This window comes from Athene cunicularia (assembly GCF_003259725.1).
Source record: "Athene cunicularia isolate RWA chromosome 2 unlocalized genomic scaffold, athCun1 chr2_part1, whole genome shotgun sequence".
In the NCBI taxonomy this organism is placed as follows: Eukaryota; Metazoa; Chordata; class Aves; order Strigiformes; family Strigidae; genus Athene; species Athene cunicularia.
In genome coordinates this window covers 114,240,487-114,263,786 of record NW_020799095.1, presented here as the reverse complement: position 1 = coordinate 114,263,786, position 23,300 = coordinate 114,240,487, and the positions used below count along the sequence as shown (strand labels likewise).

The following is a 23,300-nucleotide window of genomic DNA, read 5'->3' as shown; positions in this document are numbered from 1 at the left end:
GATAAAACCACCAGAACTAAGAATCCATATCTCCAGCAGAACCTACAGCTCAGGCAGGCAGCCAAATCATAGTTTTCATGCTTTACTATAAAGCCTGAAACCCTCAATTAAGTGATACTTTTTATTCTGATTATCCCTTGGGATGCCCAGAAGCCCCAAGAACCGTGGCAGAGCCACCATTCCTTACTGCACAACTGGGGCACAGTCCCAAGGGTTTGCCACAAGGAGGTAAAAGCTGTGAATCCTCACCAGAGCCAAGTGTCCTGCCCCTTCTCTATCCCACAGCTGAACTGACATGAGCTTCACCTCTCTACTTTCTCATGGGGGAAACCAGCTAAAGCACCAACGTGACACAGCTGAAAGGCCACAGAACTTTGATTTCAAGGGACTTGAAGGAATACTGTTTTTTATACAAGTTAAGATAAACCTAACTGTTGGTTTTGTTGGGGTTTCTTTAGGGACTCTGATGAACTAGAAATCCTGTTCTTTTGAAAGTTCTAGTCAGATTACATCTTGTGTGTCACTTTACCTTACCATGAAAACTACTAATATCCCAGGACTTTCAAGCTTTACTAACTAAATCCCTGCTAACTATATCACCAGGTCAAACAACTGTTTACCAGCAATTTGTTGTGTTTACAGAGGGTGGTGAGGGGCTATAAAAAAAACACTTTAAAAATCAGTTCAAATTTAGAACCTGCTAAAAATCTCATCCTTCCGAGGTATTTTCATTTTTACCCTTCAGAATATTACAAAGGCTATCTTCCTTCCCTTATCCATGACCAAGTAGTACCACTGTTGAAACTACAAGGGTTTTGAATATTCATTATGCATTTAAGCAAAAGTATGAAAGAAGCTGCCTAAAGAGAAAATTAAGTTACAGCTGAAACAAAACCATTGAATGACCATCCAGTTACATGTAGCAGAAGTACTCCATTGCTCAGTCAAAACCGCTAGTCTATTCAGATTTAATCCTAAATAATGAATCCATGATTGCATTCTATTTATGTGCGGACAACTTGGACTAACAGAGACAATAGTCTTAAAATGAAAGCTTGGCATAGGGCTATATAATCCCCTCCATATGGGAAACAACTTACTAAAACCAACTCCCACACGAGTCAGTGATACACTAGTACAACTTAAGTGAGATCGGCTTCTGAACAGTGATGGTATCTAGCACTGGTTTGACCAGTATCCAGAATACTCTTTTGCTTAAGATTGATCACATCAATCATTACTGAAAGTAGCAGTCTGAAGTGCAAGAAGAATGCACAATTATTCCTGCTTCCCAAATACAGTAGGTATCTTTACTTCTTGAGAATCAGTGCATGGAAGTGGATTCAAACAAGTGACATTCCAAGGACACAAAGATAAGGACTCTGCATAGCAGGAGACTGCGTGGTCACCCTGGGTTCATGCAGGTGATACCACTGAACAGAATAGTGCAACTGGCCTTCCACTGCAGTCAAATTATAACCCTGTGCTTAACCTCCACCCCAGTAATCCTTCTATCCTCCCAATGACTCAGAAACTCCTCACCCAATCCCATTCCACATCAAACACAATGATTTAACTCTGTGACCACAATGAATTCTCAGAAGCCTCCACAGAAACTATGAAGGAAGAGCCTACATCTACTTCCTGCTCCCAACTACCAACTACCTATTGTGCAAACGGGGTATAAACATCCCCTAACTGCCTCGCACAAGATAAACAGCTAACAGGATATTCCCCACTGCTAAACGCTTCTATCCAAGATGCAGGTTACGAGATGTAATCCTGAAGAACACAGTGAACAAACTATCTTAAGATACAAGCAATGAACAGGTCAATGTAGCTGCTACAGCTACAGATTGACTAAAGCATTACACAGTGGTGGAAATCAGGTTTAATCAAGGGAAACAGCTTAAATAACACTAACAACAAGAGCCAATTTGTTTATATATTAAAAAAAAACTTGCTAAAGACTCCACTATTAGCTTACAAACATCTACAACAGCCATTTATGATGCAAGGTAAGATAAAGTTGGGTCAGAAACAATGTCAAACTGACCAAAACAAAGTCTAGAGGCTTGTCTTATCACTTGACACAGATAAACATGTATTTTCAACTAGAGATGCAAAGTCTTCTCTGGGCGCTTAAACGTTTCTGGTACAACACAGGAGACACACACCCATGTGCTGCTGTGTTTCAGTATTACGTTTGCATGAAATGTAAGTAGTCTTTATACTGAATAGCTATGACTAGCACCAGAAAACTTCTATGGCTCTCTGCTTGTGCTTTATAATGCCAATTTGTGTGTTAACTTATGTAGCACCACCAGTTTGTACCGCCACACTGCCCCTCCTGAATTCCCCAGTGTCAAGAATTTGATATTCAGCATACAAGAGCCACACAGTTACTAGCCCTGTTGCTGCAGGGCCAGGTGTTAGTCTGGACATGAGACTAGAGACAATATTAAGAAACACATGCCAGATCTTGAACCAGATGCTGTAGAAATGCTTCTGTGGTAAGCAGCCAAAGCTTCCTGAGGTAGCAGAACAAACCTGGTAGTATACAAGGTAATGCCCCTACCCAAGTAGCTGTTCAGAAAACGTGGAATGTGGATAGATAATCCACTAACTGTGTGGGACTGAGAAGAACACAGTAACCTGTAGAGCTAACAATGTCTCAAGAATAATTAAAACAGGTAAAAAGCACTTGCTATAGTTTCTTTACACCTGTAGGATGCAAACTGTACAGTGGTAACTGATGTCAACCAAAAGATATATAAGAATTAATCCATCTGCTATAATCTAAAACCACTTAACAATGCAGTGTGAACAGCTCAAAAAAAATTGACTGATTCAACCTTGTTTTTTTACAAAGCAGAGTCATTTAATTCAAAATACTTCTGAAATTTACTTTTCCCATGAAGAATTACCTTAGAAGATTTTTAGAATTGCCTAGGAAGCTCCCTTACCACTTCAGAAATCACTGATACAAGCAGCCATCCTAAAGAACTAAAGATGTTTACCCCATTTTCTACTCTGAAAACATGCATTAAAAGCATTTTTGTTAAAATAAAGTTCTGTTGACTAGTATTTCAAGCAGCCATGTATGTTTAGGAGATAGACTGCTTCCACATACTGAGGTAGGCTGCAGAGAACTACAAAATTCAAGCGATTTGAGAAAGGGCTTCTCTGAACAATCCAAAATTATTATTTCTAAACCCTTCATGGTCTTGATTCTTTTGCCACGACTACTTTTGCCTCAGAATCAAAAAGCAAAGTTTGAAAACCATCTGTGTAGTGAGAAACCCACCCACCCCCCTTTAAACTGCAAAACATGTCTGGCCAGAAAAAATGGATATTCTTCCTAATTCTACTTTGGACAGATACCTCAAATTTAGATCTAACTTTTTCTTAAATAGATGGAAGAGTAGTTTAAGCCCTATTACCAGATACTGTGTAGCTTCTTTGTTGCCACTTTCCTGGGCAATCCAACTTACACTACTTCGTTCAATACCCTATGCAGAAAAACACTTCCATTACTACTTTGTTTCGTATAGCAACCACTAAGCTACACAACACAGGCACAAATGCATCAGGCCAAGGCTTTATTAGGCAACTACATGATCTCAGTATGGTAAAATCCCTCTTTTGGGAAGGGAAAGAGGAAACAAGACACCAGTTGTTATCTGGGAATGTTCTAGCCTGTTATATATATGCACTTCCATATGCACATGCCTTATAGTAATAGCGTCTTTCTCCAAAGGACCCTTTATGAGAAATATTTCCTACAAATGGGTAAGAAGGACAGGAGGCTGATAACTGAATTAAAAATTAAACATTAATTTTATCATTCAATAAGACTGTTAAATACAGAGTAGAGACCTAATATGTGCACGTAATTCTTAAGAATTTCTGAAGCTGTATTCGTGTAAACTTTTGTTTGCATGTCTTTGCTGCTAGCCAGTCAAAATCTACATCTACCATTTTGCTCCTCGGCTATATCCTTCTCTCAAGTAAAATCCCCCGCTCCTTCACACTGCTGATGCTGTATCTTAGGCAGACACGTTTGACTTCACAGATTTCTACAGTATTCTGGCACTGTAACAGTTAACTACATAACCCATGCATGATGCAATATAGTCATCAGTGATTTATCAGCATGGATTAAAAATGCTGCTGAGTAATTAAGGGGATATTCCTTCTCCCCCCAAACCCCATAGCTTAGTACTTTTGGAAAAGAAGAGCATTCCAAGACTCAAATTAAATGCATAAGAAATATTCAGACAATTTATCTGAAACCTAATAATAGAAGTGTCTGCTTCAATACTTTTGACACAAATGCATTTGCAAACATCCAATATAATAATCTAGATGCAAATTCAGAGACTTGCAACATCCAGCTTTTTGTATCCAGTGTATTTCCATCAATGTAAAAATTCAACAGTATTAATTTCTCAGTCCTTAGCTTCCCAAAGAAGCCAGTGAAAGTGTTCTCCATTGCCACCACACAAGATAACATTTATAGACACAGGGCCACAGATTTCTTCTGCTTAAAATGTAATCTAATTTTAGTTGAATTACCTCAAATGTTGTTCTTCCTGTTTAGTTTCTATATACTCAGTCACAAAACTACCATTCTTTTCCAGTTCTGAAGTCAAGTTTGCTAGATGTGACTCTACTTTGCATAATTCCTGTTCTTTCCTCAAATGTTGCCCATTCCGTATGTTTTTTTTCCTCATTCCCTTCTATTCTTTGATACTGAACAGCCCAGAATCAGCATTAAAATGAAAATAGTCTTTTTTTTTTGTCCACAAAATGATCTCTTTCACCTACTGTGTGCCTGCTATTTCTCTTCACTTATTTTTACTGGCCCAAATATTAAGATTTTGCTCCTTCAGCTGTAGCTATTCCAGACCACATCACTTGTTTTAGTGTTGACTAAGAATACCGTGTAAGGAGTGCATTTGATTGTCACTAAAAAGGATTATACCCTCAGGATTTTCCAACAGAATTAGAAAATTAGTACATGCATATAATCATTCACTCGTATCATCAGGAGGAGAGGATTCTATTTGAACTTTTCTGACAAATAAATTAGTGCTCATTTTCCTCCTGATGATCAGAGATGCATTAGGTACTGGACAACTCATTCGCTACCATGTATTTTTTTGACATGGAGAGAGGTGCTAATAGTAGAATCAGGTAGTAACAAATGACAGTGAAGTCAATGAGAGCTGTTTGTTACTCTACTGTAAGTTTTCAAAAAATACTAAATATTTCAAAACTAGAAAGCTTTACCACTAAAAGAATACCTCATCAGTTGGCCACCATTTTGCACTTAGGACAGTTTTGGAAAATAGTATGGGCAGATTACATAGTATGAGCAGCTGAACTATGCCATGCTATTATAAAAAAGGTCAGTGGGGACATACAAACTGAGTATGGGCCTGAAAGACATGTGAAGCAACCTTTCTGCTTTACATAACACTAACATCTCAGCTAGAACTCTTTATCCACAGCTGCACTGTGTCTGGCTAGGATGAAGTTAGCTTTCTCTACAGCAGCCTGTAGGGTGCTGTGTTTTGGATTTGCGACTAAAACAGTGTTGATAACACACCAATGTTTTAGCTACTGCTGAGCAGTGCTTACAGTGTCAAGGTTTTCTGTTTCTTGCTCTGCTCCCTGCAGTGATTAGGCTTAGGCTAGACAAAATCTGATGGGGCAGCAGGGGACACACTCACACACGCGTACACAACCAGGACAGCTGACCAGAACTGGCCTAAGGGTAGTTTTTCCAAAGTATCTCTTGCTCAGATACTGGCTGGGAATCAATCTGTGGGAAGCTGAGTAACTGTCATTCCATTATTCTCTCCCCCCCCCCCACCTTTCCTTCATTTATTAAACTCTATCTCAACCCCTGAGTTTTTCCTCACTTTGGCTCTTCTGGTTCTTTCCCCGATCTTGCTGGACAGGGGGAGTGAATAAACAGCTGGATGGTCACTTAGTTGCCAGCTGAGGTCAACCCACCACAACAACCCTTTAAGAAAGGCGTGCAGTAAATCAAGGTGAGATATAAACACTCACATATGTCCAGAAATATGAATATAAGCAAATAAAAAGAATATAAACAAAACTTTAAAAACCCATAAGTTCTTTAAAACAGCAAAGACTGAACAACTTATTCAAACACACAGTAGACTATAGCAACCAAGATAATGACCACTTCAGCAGTTCTGTAGAGGAGAGAAATTGTGTGCATGAATTGCAGCAAAGAAGATTCCTGCTAGGTAGCAGAGGGGAAAGATGACAATACCACAAATACCATAGCAGTGAAACAGATTGCTCTGAAGAGCCTGTGAAATACTAAAGGTCTTTAGAACAGGTTGACATCTGCCAAGGACACCAATAGCTTGGCTTGCTTCAGACTAGCAAATCTATTCTAGTCTTTTTAGATTTCAGGGCAGACAGACGTACTCCTTTCTCTGAACAAGTATTTAAAAAACTAAACAAGCTTTTTATTACTAGAGTGTCAACAATATAATTAGTGCTATACAATCAGATACAACGTAGACATTGTGTTTCCCATAATATAAAGAGTGCTCAATAAAGAGCAGCCCTGCAGAGTAGGACTTGGGAATAGTAGTGGATGAAAAACTGACTATGATCCAGCCATGTTTGTTCACAGCCCAGAAAACCAACCACATCCTGGGCTGCACCAAGGGTGGCAAGCAGGTTGAGGGAGGTGATTCTTCCCCTCTACTCCACTCTCATGAGACCCCACCTGCAATACTATGTTCAGCTCTGGGGCCCTCAGCGTAAGACAGACATGGACCTGCTTGAGAGGGTCCAGGAGGGCTGAAGATGATCGGGAGGCTGGAGCACCTCCCCTACGAGGACAGGCTGAAAGAGTTGGGGTTATTCAGCCTGGAGAAGAGAAGACCTTATAAAGACCTTACAAAGACCTGGAGAAGGGAGACCTTATAGTGGCTTCCAGTACTTACAGGGGGCCCGCAGGAAGGATGGGAGGGACTCTTGATCAGGAAGTGTAGTCATAGGACTAGAAGTAATGGTTTAAAACTAAAAGAGGTTAGATTGAGATTAGATATAAGGAAGAAATTCTTCACTGTGAGGGTGGTGAGACACTGGAACAAGTTGCCCAGAGAGGCTGTGGATGGGGCATCCCTGGAAGTGTTCAAGGCCAAGCTGGATGGGGCTTTGAGCAACCTGGTCTAGTGGAAGGTGTCCCTGCCTGTGGCAGGGGAGTTGGAACTAGATGATCTTTAAGGCCCCTTCCAACCCAAACTGTTCTATAATTCAAGTTAAAGAATCTAAAACCTAGAGGAATAGTATTTGTACAAATACCAAAGTACAATTCAAAACAACTGTTTTACTAAAACACCAGCATTCAGCAAAGTTACCTCCTCTACATTGGAAGCAGTTTTGGCAGATGTCTCCATAAAGATAAGCCCATGCTCTCGTGCAAATGCTTCACCTTCCTCTTTCTTGACTTCTCGTCTAGATTCTAAATCACTAAGATGGAAAAAGAAAAAAAAAAAAAGTTAGTTGCATGGTCTAACCTGTCTATATATATTATTCCTCAGAGACATGCTGAGAGGTCAAGAGCCCCCATTAGAACTTATGTACATATGAATAAAGTAGAATCGTTGTAAGATTTGCACTTACAGTATATGGAGCAGCCACAGCCATCACACTTGCTTGAGCTATCAATCCTAGCTGACACAGATCTTAAAGACTTAAAGGCTTTCAACAGGAGGCATGTGCATTTATCTAGTTATTCCTTGAATGCTAACTACAGACATTGTCATTTTAGGTAAATATCACTCTTTTCTACTATAATGTTATCTACCAGTTCACACTGTAAAGCTGAACTGATAAGGGAATTTTATAAATTATTTCTTAATGTTACAAACTTTATTTTTAAAGTTATTTTTAATTATTTGTATTCAGTAACAAAACTTCATACAGTCAATTTCTGTTCTGATAAAAAGACTTAAAAGCAAAAATGTTATTTTGAACTACATTAGCTGTTCTCTCCAAACAAACTAGCATTTAGGTTTTGGAACTTCAGGCCTGGCCCTCTAAGAGCAGAAAAATATGAAGTGACTATTTTACAGTTTCTTGTTTTCCAAGCAGTTAAAGTTAAATATTACAGAAAAGAATAGGAAACAACTCTTGGACTGGACAGCTAAAGACAAATCTGCTTCTCTAAGTCATGTAGACACTTAAGTATCCTACTCTTACTTTTTAAAGCTTCTTTAGGAAAAAGGTGTACACAGTTTGTCCTTATTTGTAAATGCATTACCTCTTGAGCAATAATAATGCTACATTTACACATAAATAATAACATATATTTAAAGTTTCATTTAAGTTGTGCATGTAAAAATACCTTCAGATACACATTTTAAAACTAAATAGTGTGTGAATACAGAAGCTTAACTTGCAGCTAGAATAGCAGTAAAAAGTATACTGGGCTTCAGTGCTGCCATCCTTGTAATTATACATGTATTAAAAAAATCAACGATACTCACTGTGGCATCTATTCTGCAGCAAAGCAGGCTTTTGTTATTTTTATAACTACATGCTAGCTCAGATGAGTTATATAGTCAGGACAATTCAATACATCATTTAAACATAAAGCATTTGACAGTAAGGATGCAAGAAGTGTCTTCTCAATTTTAAAGCTGATGTTCATTACATGTAAGCTTTCCCAGTATCTCAGCCTCAGGCTCAAGATAGCTTAACAAGTAGTTCACTCTCACGTCCCTGAAGTAGCTATCCGACATTGTATTTTTGAACTTGAGCAATGTCTTAATTTGCTGAAACCTTGAATCACTAGAGTGTTATCTCCATGATAGAACAGAAAGAAACAACTCTTTTGAATTGAAACAGTGCAGCTGCACTGAAAACTGCAGTGATAACAGTCAAAACTCACTACTCATATCTAAACATATTCTTAAAGAGCTTTAACTGCTTCTACTAACCACAGTTGTCTTCCTCTCTCCATTCCAATAATTCAAAGCATTTGGTCTTACTAGGTCAATATAGCTATGTTTTTTTCTGGAAAGATTAAGTACAGTATTTGTCATGTTTTAACACTAGTATTTTCAATGTTTTTTAAAAACAGATATTGTATTTCAGATTAAATTCACAACATTCTTCAAATCCATCAATAAGTCAGTACTACAAATGTATATCAAGTGCACTTTTGGGACTCATAAGAACAAAATATATTCCTTCAAAAACATTATGCTAGTACACACATTCTTCTTTCCATCCATCTCTACTAGTATGCCCTACCATAAGAGCTCCTGTAACACACTTTCAGGATAATGTAATATAATTGAAGTTTTTTTCCCCCCATCCTGTTCTTTGAGGCTTGAAAATAGTCCCCTTTCAAAAGTTTCTTAAAGAATTTTTACTTCATGTAGCACCTTAATCTGTTACTTCAAATACATCATTTAAGTCTATTTCTTCTTTGTATAAAACCTAGTTGTAACTGGGAATACTAAGCTAGCTGCAAGTAGCATATTATAACATACAAACATGTGGTATAGTCTGCATCAGCCGAATGCAAGACATACAAATTTAGTTCAATAGCTAAGAATAATCAGGAATAGTTACAGATGTCAACTAAGTATGCAAACTTATGTAATACTTATCTCAAGTAAACAGTAGGCTCTACTGTTTCACTCAGTGCCATATTTTTACTCACATAAGCATAAAAACAGTTGGTCAGGGACATTACAGGCTTACCAAAGCTTCATTTAATAAAACATTATATTTTTATATTAATTTGCGAAGACTATGTTTATCACATTCCTCAATTAAAAAGAGCATAGTTAAGTCATTTTCCAGATTACGTATAAAAACATGGACAAGCTTCACAAGTTTAACAAGTTTTTCAGGGGCAGGTAGAGGGTGAGGGGCAGAGGGAAGACAACAGAAGGAACAAGGGGAAAGAAGAATAAAATAAGAAATGAACAGCCCAGAGTAGCAAAGCCAGAGTACTGTTTCTCAGTAATATCTAAGAAATTATCTATCTGCTCATTAAATTTTAAGGGACAAGCATACACACCATTATTTCAACTGGCATCTTTACCTTCAAGAATTGTGGAGGCACAGAGTCAAGTTAGGGTCAATTAGGTAAAGGTCCATAACTAATGGGTTATTAAATTCTGAGATGATGCTTTTGATATTTGGAAAAATCCTACATCCAGAAAAAAAAAATCTTAACATGATGCTACAGTTCACTGCATCAAGACCTAGAAAAATTACATATAAGACTTAATGTATTCACTGATGTGTTTTTATAAACACCTTTAATACAGACTAAAGTCTCAGCATCAATAGGGAACCATTTTAGAACTTTGGACAGTCCAGCTGATCAGAAGACCAAGTACTTAATTGTTTACAAATCGGTTAACACACTTCCAACACTTTCAGTTGTATTGTCATCACCCAGTGTCTAAGAGCAGTCTGAACTTAGCAGGAAATGGTGAAAAAACATTCTCTACCCTCAAACCCAGCTAAGATATACAGAATACAAAACAGGTTTAGAATTCTGAAACATCTCAATCTCTGAGGTACAAAAATTTTTCTCAAATGTAAAAAGTTCAAAGTGAATCCTGTAGTACAGGCTTCTTTTTTTAAAATAGAATTTTCTCTGTTGTGATTCATAACCAAAACCCAAAGTACTTTAGAACACCTAAAATTAGGAGCCATATTCTCTTTATGAGAGAGATCTAGGTGCTTCTAAATGGTGACTCCAGATGTAAAAAAGAAGGTAACAAGAAAAATAATTCATATAATCCATGACTTCATGAATTCACAGTCAATCCTTTTAAAAGAAAATTTCTAAAAAAGGTACTCAGAGCATAAGGTAGTTGATCCACATGTGCTGCACACTGTATTAGTTTAATCAGAAAAGGAAAGGTTTTAGATTCGCTATAGAACTACCTCCAGTGACTGGAAGTAATTTAAAGTTAAAATACTCCCTACAAATAAGAAAACAAAAAAAGCTGAAATACAGATAAGTCATAGATCTTCACCACTTACAAAAATCATAACTAGTTACCTTTTATTTCCAATAAGCATTATAACCATGTTGGAATTGGAATGTTGACGAGCATCTTCTAACCAAGTTGTCAAGTGGTTGAAAGTGTCCCTCCTAAGTACAGAAGAGAATAAAAATTAAAAGCAGTATTTCAAGAAATCTCTTTCCCTTCTGTTAGTCAGCTTCTCTACCTGAGTAACCAACTCACTTATTAGTACACATGCTCCAGGGATAAAAGCTAGTAATCCCTTTGTGGAGAGGGAGAATAGGCAAACAAAAATTTAGTAAACAGGAACATTAATGAACTCTGCCTAAAAAGTAATTGAAAACATGTTTGCTACAAACAGTAAAGAGGATTCTTATAGCTGTAAGAATCTGTAATTTTATATACATAAAATCTGCTGAATGGAATTTTAGAAGTCCCTAACAGCCTCAATCAATTCAAATAATAGTACAAATAATCACATACTCATATAGTAATTTTTGTTCTACTGAAGTTAGAAAATGATTGACAATTTTCTGTGGGTTTATAAACTGAATTTAGCAGCAGAATCTTTTTAAGATTAACATGCCATATTTGTGTCAGATTTTACAGAATGTGCACACTAAATATTAAATCACATACTTGTGAAGCATGTTTAAGATTTCACAAAAGAAAAAACATCTATTTATGAATCAAAGATTCATTTGCTGGAAATCTAACGGAAAGAATACGTTGCTTCCTGATATTTAAAAATAAATGGGAACAAAAGGAAAAACGTCTAGGAAATCTCTAGTAAAAGTTGTTGCTTAATTCAGCAACAAGACCCAAGATCCACACAGAGAGCCACAAACCCTAATAGGGTTTTAGAGCCGGAACATTTTTATAAACCAGCCACAGTACCCACAGTTTTGCAGATAAGTTGTATAGAGACTTTATTCAATACAGCAGGAAAACCTCAGTCACTTCTGAACGACTGCTACAAAAATCATGCCAAGACCTCTGTTTTCCCAATCTCATAAACACAGCAATGGTAGAAGTTTCCTGGTATTTTTATGTAACCAGGCTTTGATGTTTTACTATTTCACTCCTTTGCAGAATGACACTTCAGTAAAAAAATCGGCTCTCAGTAATAAAAACACTAGAAAGGTATTAATGAAATATTTTAATGTCTTTCTCAATAAAGATAATCCAGAAGTTCATGGTCAAATAGTTTATACATATGTTTTGTTTCATTCTTCCTGAGATTTTATGTATACTTTTTCTCAACTACTATATAGAGAAAATTGGAAGTACATAGGTTACATAGGCTGTATCTTGATTTTGAGCACTTAAGCAAAGTTGGCAAAATGCCAAATTACAAATATCAATTCAAAAAGCTAATCTAAATTAAACATTTTAACACTGCTATATACCATAGCACAATTCTGCAAAGACAGATAATTTTAATCCAGTTATACTTCCACAGTATTCTCACCTTGTAATGTCATACACTAGTAAAGCCCCTGCTGCCCCTCTGTAGTATGACCTTGTAATGGAACGGAAGGACTCCTGCCCTGCCTGTGGAAGACAAAATTTCATTATTTCATATCAGATTTAATTTTTGGTGCTGAAACCCACAAACTTAGAATCACAGAATTCTACTTTTGAGAGGGCAGGGACAAGGAGGAGTATGGAGAAGAAATCAGAGAGGGGACAACTGGAAACAGTCTTTAGCAAGAGAAGGCACATAAGGAGAAGACAGCAACTATTGCATAGTGCTGTTAAAAAAAAAAAAAAAAAATCGGAACAAGACCTCTAAACCTTTTTTGGCAATCCCTGACAACCCAATTTACTGAATGGCTTCACAATACATGAATCATTATTAGAGCACAGAATGGACTCCTAGCAACTAAGCTCTGAAGACAAATTTGAAAGGAAGCAAATAACCCAGAGCTTCACATTTGAATTCAATAACCCGCTCCCTGGGGCAGCTGTTGACACTAGAATAAATAAAGTCCATTGTAAATAAATGATGAATGACATCTTTACGCCCACCATCTGCTGGTGTAAAGGTTGTTGGAAGGCCAAGGATGCAGATTTTATCCGTTATATCATAAACTGCAGCCAGCTTTCAACAGTCTTCAGATGGAATTCTTTCAGTAATCATTTTATTATGAAAAAAACAGAAAAGAGTTCTGAATTCAATTTTACACAATTCCACTCCACAGTTAATCAATTTCCTCTGTACTTGATAAATAATGCTTGTCAAAACAGCTACAGGATGCAAGAGTCATCTTCATATGCCCTGGTGAAAAACTTCAGAGATCCTACATAAATTTAATAGTTCTCAGAAAAGTAAAAACCTCAGCACTTCAAAGAACATGCTCAAAGAACACAGTCCTGAAAAATACATATTCATAGTTGCAGATCTTGAGCTCCCCATGCTCATGGTTTTTGGAGGTGCTATCTAGCACCTGACAGTTCTTAGAAGAAACATTTGCTTCTAGTATTTAGTAATAGCAGAGGCTTTAGCATAATTCAAAGATAACAGAGAACACAATTAAGAAATACTAATATTAATGCTGAAAAACCCCTATATGAAATAAGACAGTTATCTGCAGAACCATAGGAAGTTACCCTTATTTAAAACCATGAAAAGAATGAAATATTTATCAAATACAAGCTACCCTTTAGTGTACAGAGTAAAAGAAAAAAATCAGTATACAGAGAACTTTCTCTTCTCACAGTTACTGTACTTTTCTTAATAAGGTCTTTTTGAATTCAAGAACTTAGTCTAAGATTCTGTCACTGAACAGGAACAGTGTCACAAGTTTCAACATGTTTAGCCTTCAGAAAGCATCATTATCTTCCAAAAATAATACTTTACTTTGGTTTAAGAAAACACTTTCTCTTCACCATTCCAGTGGAAAAAGTTACAAAAGAGACAATATACTGAATAGTTTCAACACAATTAGAATACACTATAATATGCACTTGGCCGAGAATCCAAGTGCATCTTTATGTAAACTAAGGTAACAGAACACAGACAATCTGCTAGAATGCACTGATGAACAGTGAAAAGATCAAATTTTTAGTGCAATTCTTGGTTCCTTACCCAGAAGCTGCACTAAGCTCTGCAACTTTTTCTTGGTGCAGTGACTAGCTCAAGTGCATGGTAGATGCATAAAACATTTCCCTCCTAACTAGAAAACAGACAAGTTATTGTTAACAGTGTATTCCATGTATTGCTTAAGATAATACATTAAGTGGACAGTCTAGCACATTAAGATTGCCTGCTTCACCTTCATAAATTCCACCTTGACACCCGAAATTGTTCATCTCCCTGAGTAAATCAATCATGGTCAACCCAAGACTGCCAGAGGTTCTAGCAGATCTTACAAGAATGTAAGAACTGAGAGTTCTTACAAGAATCACTTAAAGTTCAGTATTTAAATCTTGAAAATACTGTAACATTTTTAAGTATTTAAATTTCATCATGAGCAAGTAAAACATCATTGCTTCCTGAAGGAAATACTAGAGAAAGGGAGGAAAATGTTACCCCTTCTTCACCAAAGATACAATCTTCTACATAGCAGTTAATGAATTTGTCTATTGGTATATATAAGCACAACACAAACTGAATTCCCTTTCATTCTAAACAGAAAAAACCTTGAGTTTCTGTAAAGAAACCCTTTTTCTACATTTATATAATATATATTTATATTATCCATAAAATAAAAATAATCACCTTCTATATCTATATAATATACTGTTTATTTTAACAGTATCTTTTTGAATGAGAGATCTAGAAGGTCAGTATAGCATGGTCAGGTATGTAGAAAATACTACACAGCTTTTTTTAGTATCGTTATTAATTTAAGCATTTTTCATCTGACAATTTGATCTGCCTCCCCCCCTTTTTTTTTTTACCTGAGGAACAACCTATTTCAAAGAAGATAAAAAGCATAGGCTATTAGCCAAAATAGACTTAATAAAACCCCAAACCAACAAGTGTGTTTCAACTGTACTTCTATCAGTCTTGCAAAGTAGGACCAACACAAGTTTAGCTACTTGCTACAAGGAGCAACATACAGAAATAGCAATATGGAAGCTTAGTATAAATTTAAACCAGCTTTGATACCAGAGATTCCATTTTAGATACCATCTTTGGTATCTTCAGATTCCATCTTTGATACCATAATTCCATTTTATGTGGAATTAACATTGTTCTTACCATCCTTTCCACATTCCCCCAAAATGCAGCACTTTTTTTCTCTTCCATATTAAAAAGCTTTTTTTCATAGACTCACAGAATGGTTGAGGTGGGAAGGGACCTCTGGAGGTCATCTGTTACAACCCCCCAGCTCAAGCAGGACCACTCAGAGGAGGTTACCCAGGTCCATGTCAAAATGGCTTTTGAGGATCTCCCAGGATGGAGACTCCACAACCTCTCTGGGCAACCTGTGCCATTGCTCAGTGTGGGTGCAACAGTGGCAGTAGCCACTAAATGAATGTTAAACAGGGTATTTCCCACAGCTGTATTACATCTAGTACAGGCAACACAAGCCTTTGCTCCAACGCAATCCCCAGAATTTCAGAATTACACTGCAGTGGAAAGGGGAAAATGAAACATCTTTTTGGTAACAGACAGACCATGACAGCTATTTCACATACAGAAACTCTAGCTCAGACAAGGTTGCCTACAGGTCCAAATAAATGCATACTGAACAGGCCTGAACATGCACCCTCTCAAGAGAAAAGGGTGCTATCTTTGACACAAGTAGCTCACTAGTCATGAAAAAATGTGGGCCTCTGATAAACAAGTGATGTTTTAAGTGCTAGGAACATTCTTTTTAGCTGTTTTCTGGACTGTAAGCTTTTAAAATTCATATCATATTGGTTAACAAAAACAAAACTTTCTGATATATATAATCATAGTTCTGGGAGTTATAAGCCTTCAGAATAGTACAAAAATCTTCATCCCTGCTTGAACTGTAAAACTGCATGGACATATATCCCATTTGCTTCTCTGAATATAACTTGGTATAGAGGCCAAAACACAGTTTCAAATTAATGATGTAAGCACAATATGAAACATTATCAATCAACTTAGGTTGTAGAGATACACAAAGATTTAGGGCCGGCACTCAAGTTTTCAGGAACATTTAAGCTATGTAACTGTGTTACTACTGACACAGTATCTATGGCACATTTGAGAAAAGACTCCAAGTGTTAGTATTCCTATAGGAAATCTCTGTGTCATTTCCAAGTGTGTGGTGCAGTCATGTAGCTGTCAGTTGCAAAATATGCAAGCAAGTCTTTGCTATCAAAAAGGGTTCCTTGAAAGTTCCTTAACTGCGGTAAACTAAAGGGAAAAAAAATAATAAAAAGAAGAGCCATGATGCAGTACAAGAAAGTAGTTAGAAAATGAAATAGGATCCACAACAGCACATCTCCCTAGAAAACAGTCCATTCATTTTACTGAACTCTCTATTCTCAATGCTAAAGAATTTAGAAAGTTTCTTCAAGGACAAAGTTATATGATTACATCCCAGCAGGCCTTCAACACCCAAATTGACCAATCATTTTTATTAGGAGGAAACTTTATAGTATACATCTACATGAAAAATGAGAAACTCCAATGCACCACAGCTAGTAGCTCTAGACTCCTTCACTCTTACAAGGCACATACACATACAGTATGCTTAAAACTGGTGACGGAACACCTCATTCACACTGGGAACTATTACTCATTTAAACTTGTTTACACTTTCATAAGCTATATAGAAAACTAAAAAGACATCTAAGAAACAGCTAACTCACACAAGTGTCACACTAGCTATGACAATTGGGAACTACTCCACAAAGCTGATCCCTGGAACAAAATGTTCCAGAAAGAGAAGAGCAATACATACCTTGGAACATAGTTTTGAGAGTTATAAATAAATTAACAGCCTTTTAGTCACATAGCAACTTGTTTATACAAATACATTAATCTTTGTTGCAATCACGTCTCTACTCCAGAATAAAAAGAATTTTAAGGTGATTTACTGGCATGTAGTACAAATAATAGGCACAAAAGTAGTATAAAAATAAAAAACTCCTGCTGCTTTCCAAAGACGTTCTTGACCAAGAATTGAAGATGCTTATGAAGAAGAACCCACAACAATTCAAGAAAGTGTCAGAATTTATGCGAAGAATTCAGCCAAGTTACATGTGGCTTCAGAATAACCTTGTCAGTATCCTAATAGGAACTGAAATTTCAAGAGGACTAAAGATCCCCAAGGGTGAAACTGTACATATGTCTAAATACTGATCATATGCCTTTTCTTCTGATGTTATTGAATACATGCCATTTAGACATCCAGAGCAATTCCCAACACATCATAGAAACAGAAAGCTTTACTCTTCCATTATTAGAAGTACCCTTATGATTTATTTCAGGTTATAAATATATTTGAAACCTTTAGGTTTTAAGTAGTACCCTCATTAAAATGGGAGTTCTACTAAGGAAGTGATTTGCCCTTCTTCCACCTAAGGCCTTATCCTAAGCAAGAACTTTCTCTATTACCATAGAAAGACACAGATAAACTGACAAGAAATCTATAATCAGTCAGAAAATAAAATACCAATAATACACTATTTCAATAACCAAACACATTTATGCACATGACAGATAAAGGTTTGTGAGCACTTAAGATAGATGGTGTATCAAGTTACCTTAGCTTCCTAAAGTACCATCATGGATGTGAACAGTAACCTCGCTACTGGCACTGAAGTTCTTGATGATGGTCCCTGTTACACAAACTGCAACAATAACAACTATTAAATGGACAAGTTCCCCCTCATCCATGAATCCAGGAAGAAGTTAATGCTCACATATAGCAGCCAAACCAGTCTGTGAACTGATGATCAAACTACTTTCAGGAACCAAAAGAGATCCTCTCCAAGTTCTTGATACTACTTAACAGCAGTAAAACAGGGCCATGAGCACTGAGTCATCATAAATGAACTGCAAGATGGAGCCACTTTCTTGCAGGTGCAATGGTAAGAGTCAAATTAATAAAAATACTGTAGAAGAATTCACCAAATGTCCATGAACATAAAAATATGCTCTGACTACCAAAGCAAGTAGAAAACATCATGAAGTAGACAATTAGTAAAGAACTTGGGGGGTAAGCACTACATCCTAGCAATTATCAATGTCACCAAGATGAAGTGGATATTCATTTAGTGAATTAAGCAAACTTTATTCAGTTCTACTAGATGCAAAGAATTTGCAAATACATGAAAAAGCTGAATTTCCAAGAAGGATTAGCGTATTCAGAGTATCTGAAAGTGGACAGACGAGTCACGCAATGATTTTAGGGAAGAAAGAGACATGCCTTCAGTGATGATGCCTTCCACCTTGCACAAATGTGCATTTTTGTGCAAGCTTTCAACTACTGGAAAACACTAACAATTTAATTAGAAAGTTCACTTCTATGGAAACTAAGAAATTACTTGTAATTAGCTTATAAAAAAGAAAATATTATTTCATATATTTAGTTTTATTCTGGGCAAGACCAGTCTTAGTCTAAGCAAGACTGAAGTGTTATAGAAACATAATGATTAATAAAATTTAAATACACAGGAAAAATTCTTATTCATATCAATTTAGAGAACATAAGCAGTATTGATTAGTGTCACCACTGATCTCTCTCACTGCAGCATTTGAGAGAACTTAAAATTCCTTCTTTCAACTACTGCTTATTTTTACTCATCAACAATGACTTGTTAGTAACAGTCAATACAATACAGAACATCCCCCTCAACAACAAAATGAAGGCTACTGACTCAGCCTGGTAACAAGCCCAGTATCTCTCTGCAACAATGCAGGTTTTTTTTTTTCCTGAGGAGAAGCAATTTTAGTATTTCTCAGTGTTACATGGTCACAAGACAAACAACCTCATCTACACAGCTTGTTTAAACTCACAAAGCTTAATAGCTCCCAGAACGGTCATTTTGATCCTTACCAGTTTCTGTAGACCACTTCTAGTTCCCTAAAAGTTGTTTATGCAACTGACATTACCTTGAACACCACACTTCTACAAAACAGTAGCTTAACTTCTTATAGCAGGCAATTACCAACTAACCAGTTTTGACAAAAACATCTCAGTCTATCCAACTATTGAAAGATGTTACTAAGATTAAAAGACATAGGAAAGGAAATAATCTAGAGACTAAAGATAGACAAGACAAATGAACAATTTGGTCCAATACCTGCACTCCCCTTGACTGACCTAAATGCATCAGAAAAAGTGAAACCCAAGGACTTGCAGACCTAAAACCTGGGCATGCCACAGCACACAGCAGCAAGCTTGTAGAGCCCAGCAGCGGGGAGATCAGGAGCAGCCTGCAGCTGGAGAGAACAACAGGACACACTATTTGCTTCTGTAGACACGATCAGAAGTAGAGCTGACACTGAAACACCTAACACTAAATATTGAAGGGCCACATTGAATATCTTTCATGGAATGTGATTTTTGGGTGGTGTTGGTTTTGGGGGGGAAAGAGTGATGGTAGTGGTGTTGGGTGTGTTTTTTTGCATCAGATTAGTTTTTTTAGACTACCAGCTCACAGGACCAAATACCAGACTACAATTTCTAACGGACACACATGCATTCCTTGAGCATATCTTCCATTTCAGCCTTATCCAAAAAGAATTCAGTTTGCGTACTCCCACTGGAAAACTAGACTGCAGTAAGCAGAGCTAACTTCTGTAACACACTCCTGATCCAAATTAAGATGCCAATGAAAAAGTCAAAGTTATGGTACAAGAGCACAGAAATGGATCTCATGTAGACATGCAACAGTGTTAGCTTCAGCTGACCCTGTAAATTATGACATACTCTTACAGTGAGGTATGCTGCAGCTTCCATATATTCCCATTATTAAGACATACCTTTCCTTGGAGCTGTAGCTGAAGACAACATAAACTGAGCACCACTGCATAGAAATATCTGGCCAGAAAAATCTGAATTTAAGTGTTTGGTTCTCTTAAGAAAACAAGTCCTTATTCATTGTTAAGCAGTCAAAACAGATTTTATCCAGTTCTCCACTTCTTACATCTCTGCTCAAGATTCCTCCTTTTCAGTGATGGGTTAGAAGCAGGTATGTAAGCCTAGCACTAAATCAGAGAAGTGCTAGTGCTGTGACTCAGTAAGCACTAACCGAAAATGTAACTGAAACTGTTTCTTTAGTCATAGGTGTAAAATGAGCTTCTTATAAACCAGAAACTGTTATGGCTTAATAAATAGGGAGATAGCACCAGTAGCAGTTAGCAGTTTTCGCTAACAAAAGAAATTCAGGAAATGCTCAACACAGATACACAATACAGACATAGTAACCTTGGTCATTATGGACATCTTTACCTACCTTAACACCCATAAATAAAATTTCTCTCTACCTTATCATATTTCTTATTTTGCTATTCCTTCAACACCTTTGCACGCAAGATGAGAACCGAGACAGTGAAATTTAGATATACTGACAAATCAAGATAAGAACAGAACTACCCTGTGTTTTAAAAATCAGATTCTATACAGTTAAAATTTTAACTACAGCCAATATACTGTAACTTGTTGCTTACAACTTATAAATTATTAACTACAACACAAGCATACACACAATCAGTGTATGAAAGCTTTTAACTAATATTTTTAATCTAGGTATGATATACTTAAGATATCCAGACAAAATCCCTTCTCAAAAAGAGTTTATAAGTCATAATCAAAAGAAATTCCATTGAAATTTTGGCTATCAGACCCTTCGATGAATTCAAGAAGCCAAACAGACTGTGAAGAGCTACTGAGTCACAGGCATCAAGAAAAACACAATCTAATCAAAAATAGTTGAAGTTCACTTGTATCCAAGGAGCAGATAACAGCACATTAACAAAATTAGTTTGAAAGTCAATGAAAGACAGTGTCTGCATTGGTAGGGAAATGAATAATTTGGTCTACTGAGAAACTGTCCCAATTTGGGGAAATAAGGACCAATGTAGATATATTCTCATGTAGCCACACCACATATTAAAAAGTTTGCTTCAGAAGCTACTGTTTATACAGACAATTGCTTGTCTATTGGAACTTAAAAACAACCAGTCACCTTGGTAGTCAGCAATCAACAGTTATAATAGTAAAAATGCATGGAGCAGAAAAAGCCTAAAACAAGCACAGTCTGACCACATTCTTCTACACCTTCTCAGTGAGAACTTCCAAGAAAGCACAATTGTTAGATGCCATTTCAGGTGATGAACTTGTATAGTTACTAAGGTACTTCAGATCTTACCTAGGAAATTGGCTAAAATACTGCATTTGTTTAATTCTCATATACACATGCATGTACGTAGGCATGCATATATAAATGTATCACTCCTTCATTGATTTTCTATACCAAAAAGAGCACATACATGAGATTGACTAGTGTATCTGTCACTTTCTAAAGGTATCCTAAAATGCTTTTAGAAGAGGAAACAGACAACCCTGCCCATTTGAAGGACATAGTCATCAGTATGAGCATCTTAAAGCTGCTGCATCACAAGTGTAGACACTGAGGCTGACTGCTCTATGGTAAAGTGACTGGCAAAAAGAAAACAGCTGAGTTTGCTAATGTATGTTTTTAACCTGAACCCCCTCAAAAGTCAGTCTGGCTTTTGGTAGGCTTTTCAAAACTTTAAGATTTTACCAGCCCCTTCCTGACTGTCTGAAGTATTTACTATCTTCATGCTTCCAGAGAAATTGAGTTCTTAAGTCTTCTACGAAAACAGTGAGCCACATCTTTTTTTCTACGTTGGAAATGCAAACATTTCCTCCAGAGCACTCTTGATTAAAGGCAGTAGACACATCGTAATTTCCCAACAGGATGTTACATTAACCAACCTTGCATGAATGCACAGAGAAATGTAAGTTCTTAATAATACACAAAATTTTCAGAAAAAAGGGAGGCAGCATGAATTCCAGTCTTACAAATCTGACAGTGTTACTTGAAGAAGTAAAGTTATAGTGCAAACAGCAAAAATCTGCACTGTTTCAAGAATACATCACACCAAAAAAGGAAATTTTAGCCAACCTTTGATCTTCACAGAAACCAAAGGAAGATCAAGACAAAGTACATAGTCTCACATGGGTGTTGAAGATAGAGAGCTTAACCAGAATAAAGGGAAAACCAGTGGAGCCATATGTTCTATGATTTATTACTTACCGTATCCCATATCTGAAGCTTTATCTGTTTTCCATCAATAGTTATCATTCGAGCCCCAAATTCTACACCTGAATAGATTTTACAAAAGATTACATTATTAGCATGTATCATAAAGAAGAATGTCATGTACTATGAAAACAAGTAAGTTTAAGTTAACTCAACATTGTATCTCTTTCACAATCTGCTTTTAGTTAATTTTCCAGCTGCCTGAAAGAGCTAGAAAGCTTTCCAGAAGGAAGAAAAATGTTACTTTCAAGGTGCTTTAAAAATGCATTAGAGTAAGTGTCAAGGAGGTATTTCCTACAAAGTTTTCCAAACAATTTAGTAGTTCTAGAACAGAGGGAGAAAAACATGTCCATATAAATGCAAACAGAAAATTGAAGAGTCACATTTATTTTAACACTCTACCAATGACAGATTGTTGAAGCCAGTTTAGAAGTAATTAAGCCTACAATTATTTATCAGTAAAATACTCTATTAATTGAGCATACAAACGTCACCTTCAATAAATTTTATTACTATATTAATTAAAAATTTCTGCCTTTATGAAAAAGTGCTTTTGAAATTCTAAAGATCAATATTAATATGCAAGAAAAAAAAAAATCATGTTTCAAATAAACAAAAGTAATTTCTCCAGTGGAAAGATTCAGCTTTTTGTACCATCTTTTAAAGCAATTTTAATATCCTTAACAGTAAATTAAGCATAAATTGAGGCTATTGCTACAACAGTTAAAATCTGACAAATGCCTACACATAATGGACATATTTAAAGGCTGTCATGTTTCCATTAATCTATGCTTCAGAAAAAAATAAAGATCCGGTAGCTTAATTTTTGTCTAAATTTGGTCACTGTCTAGATTTTGACTGAAGTCTTGCAATTAAGCAGCCCTGACTTGAAGTATTCCAAATGTCCATTCAAACTTCGTTTAAAATATTGGGGGGGGTGGGGGTGCAGTCAGCGTTGCTTTCTGCAGAAGGACTTTTGGGGAAGGGTGCAGGAAGGAACCATTCCTTCCCCCCCCC

General features: G+C 36.5%; 1 protein-coding gene across 1 annotated transcript in view; it reads right to left on the bottom strand.

Annotated features, from left to right (window-relative positions):
* The window catches only part of RAB2A (RAB2A, member RAS oncogene family), a 38,417-nt gene that overhangs the window by 8,637 nt on the left and 6,480 nt on the right, over positions 1-23,300 (bottom strand). Inside the window, exons 3-6 of the mRNA XM_026841566.1 lie at positions 22,278-22,345; positions 12,529-12,611; positions 11,093-11,185; positions 7,416-7,527 (exon numbers count right to left, since the gene is read on the bottom strand). Coding sequence (XP_026697367.1) covers positions 7,416-7,527; positions 11,093-11,185; positions 12,529-12,611; positions 22,278-22,325 — 336 coding nt within the window. The 5' untranslated portion in view covers positions 22,326-22,345. The remainder of the gene's footprint in view (positions 1-7,415; positions 7,528-11,092; positions 11,186-12,528; positions 12,612-22,277; positions 22,346-23,300) is intronic.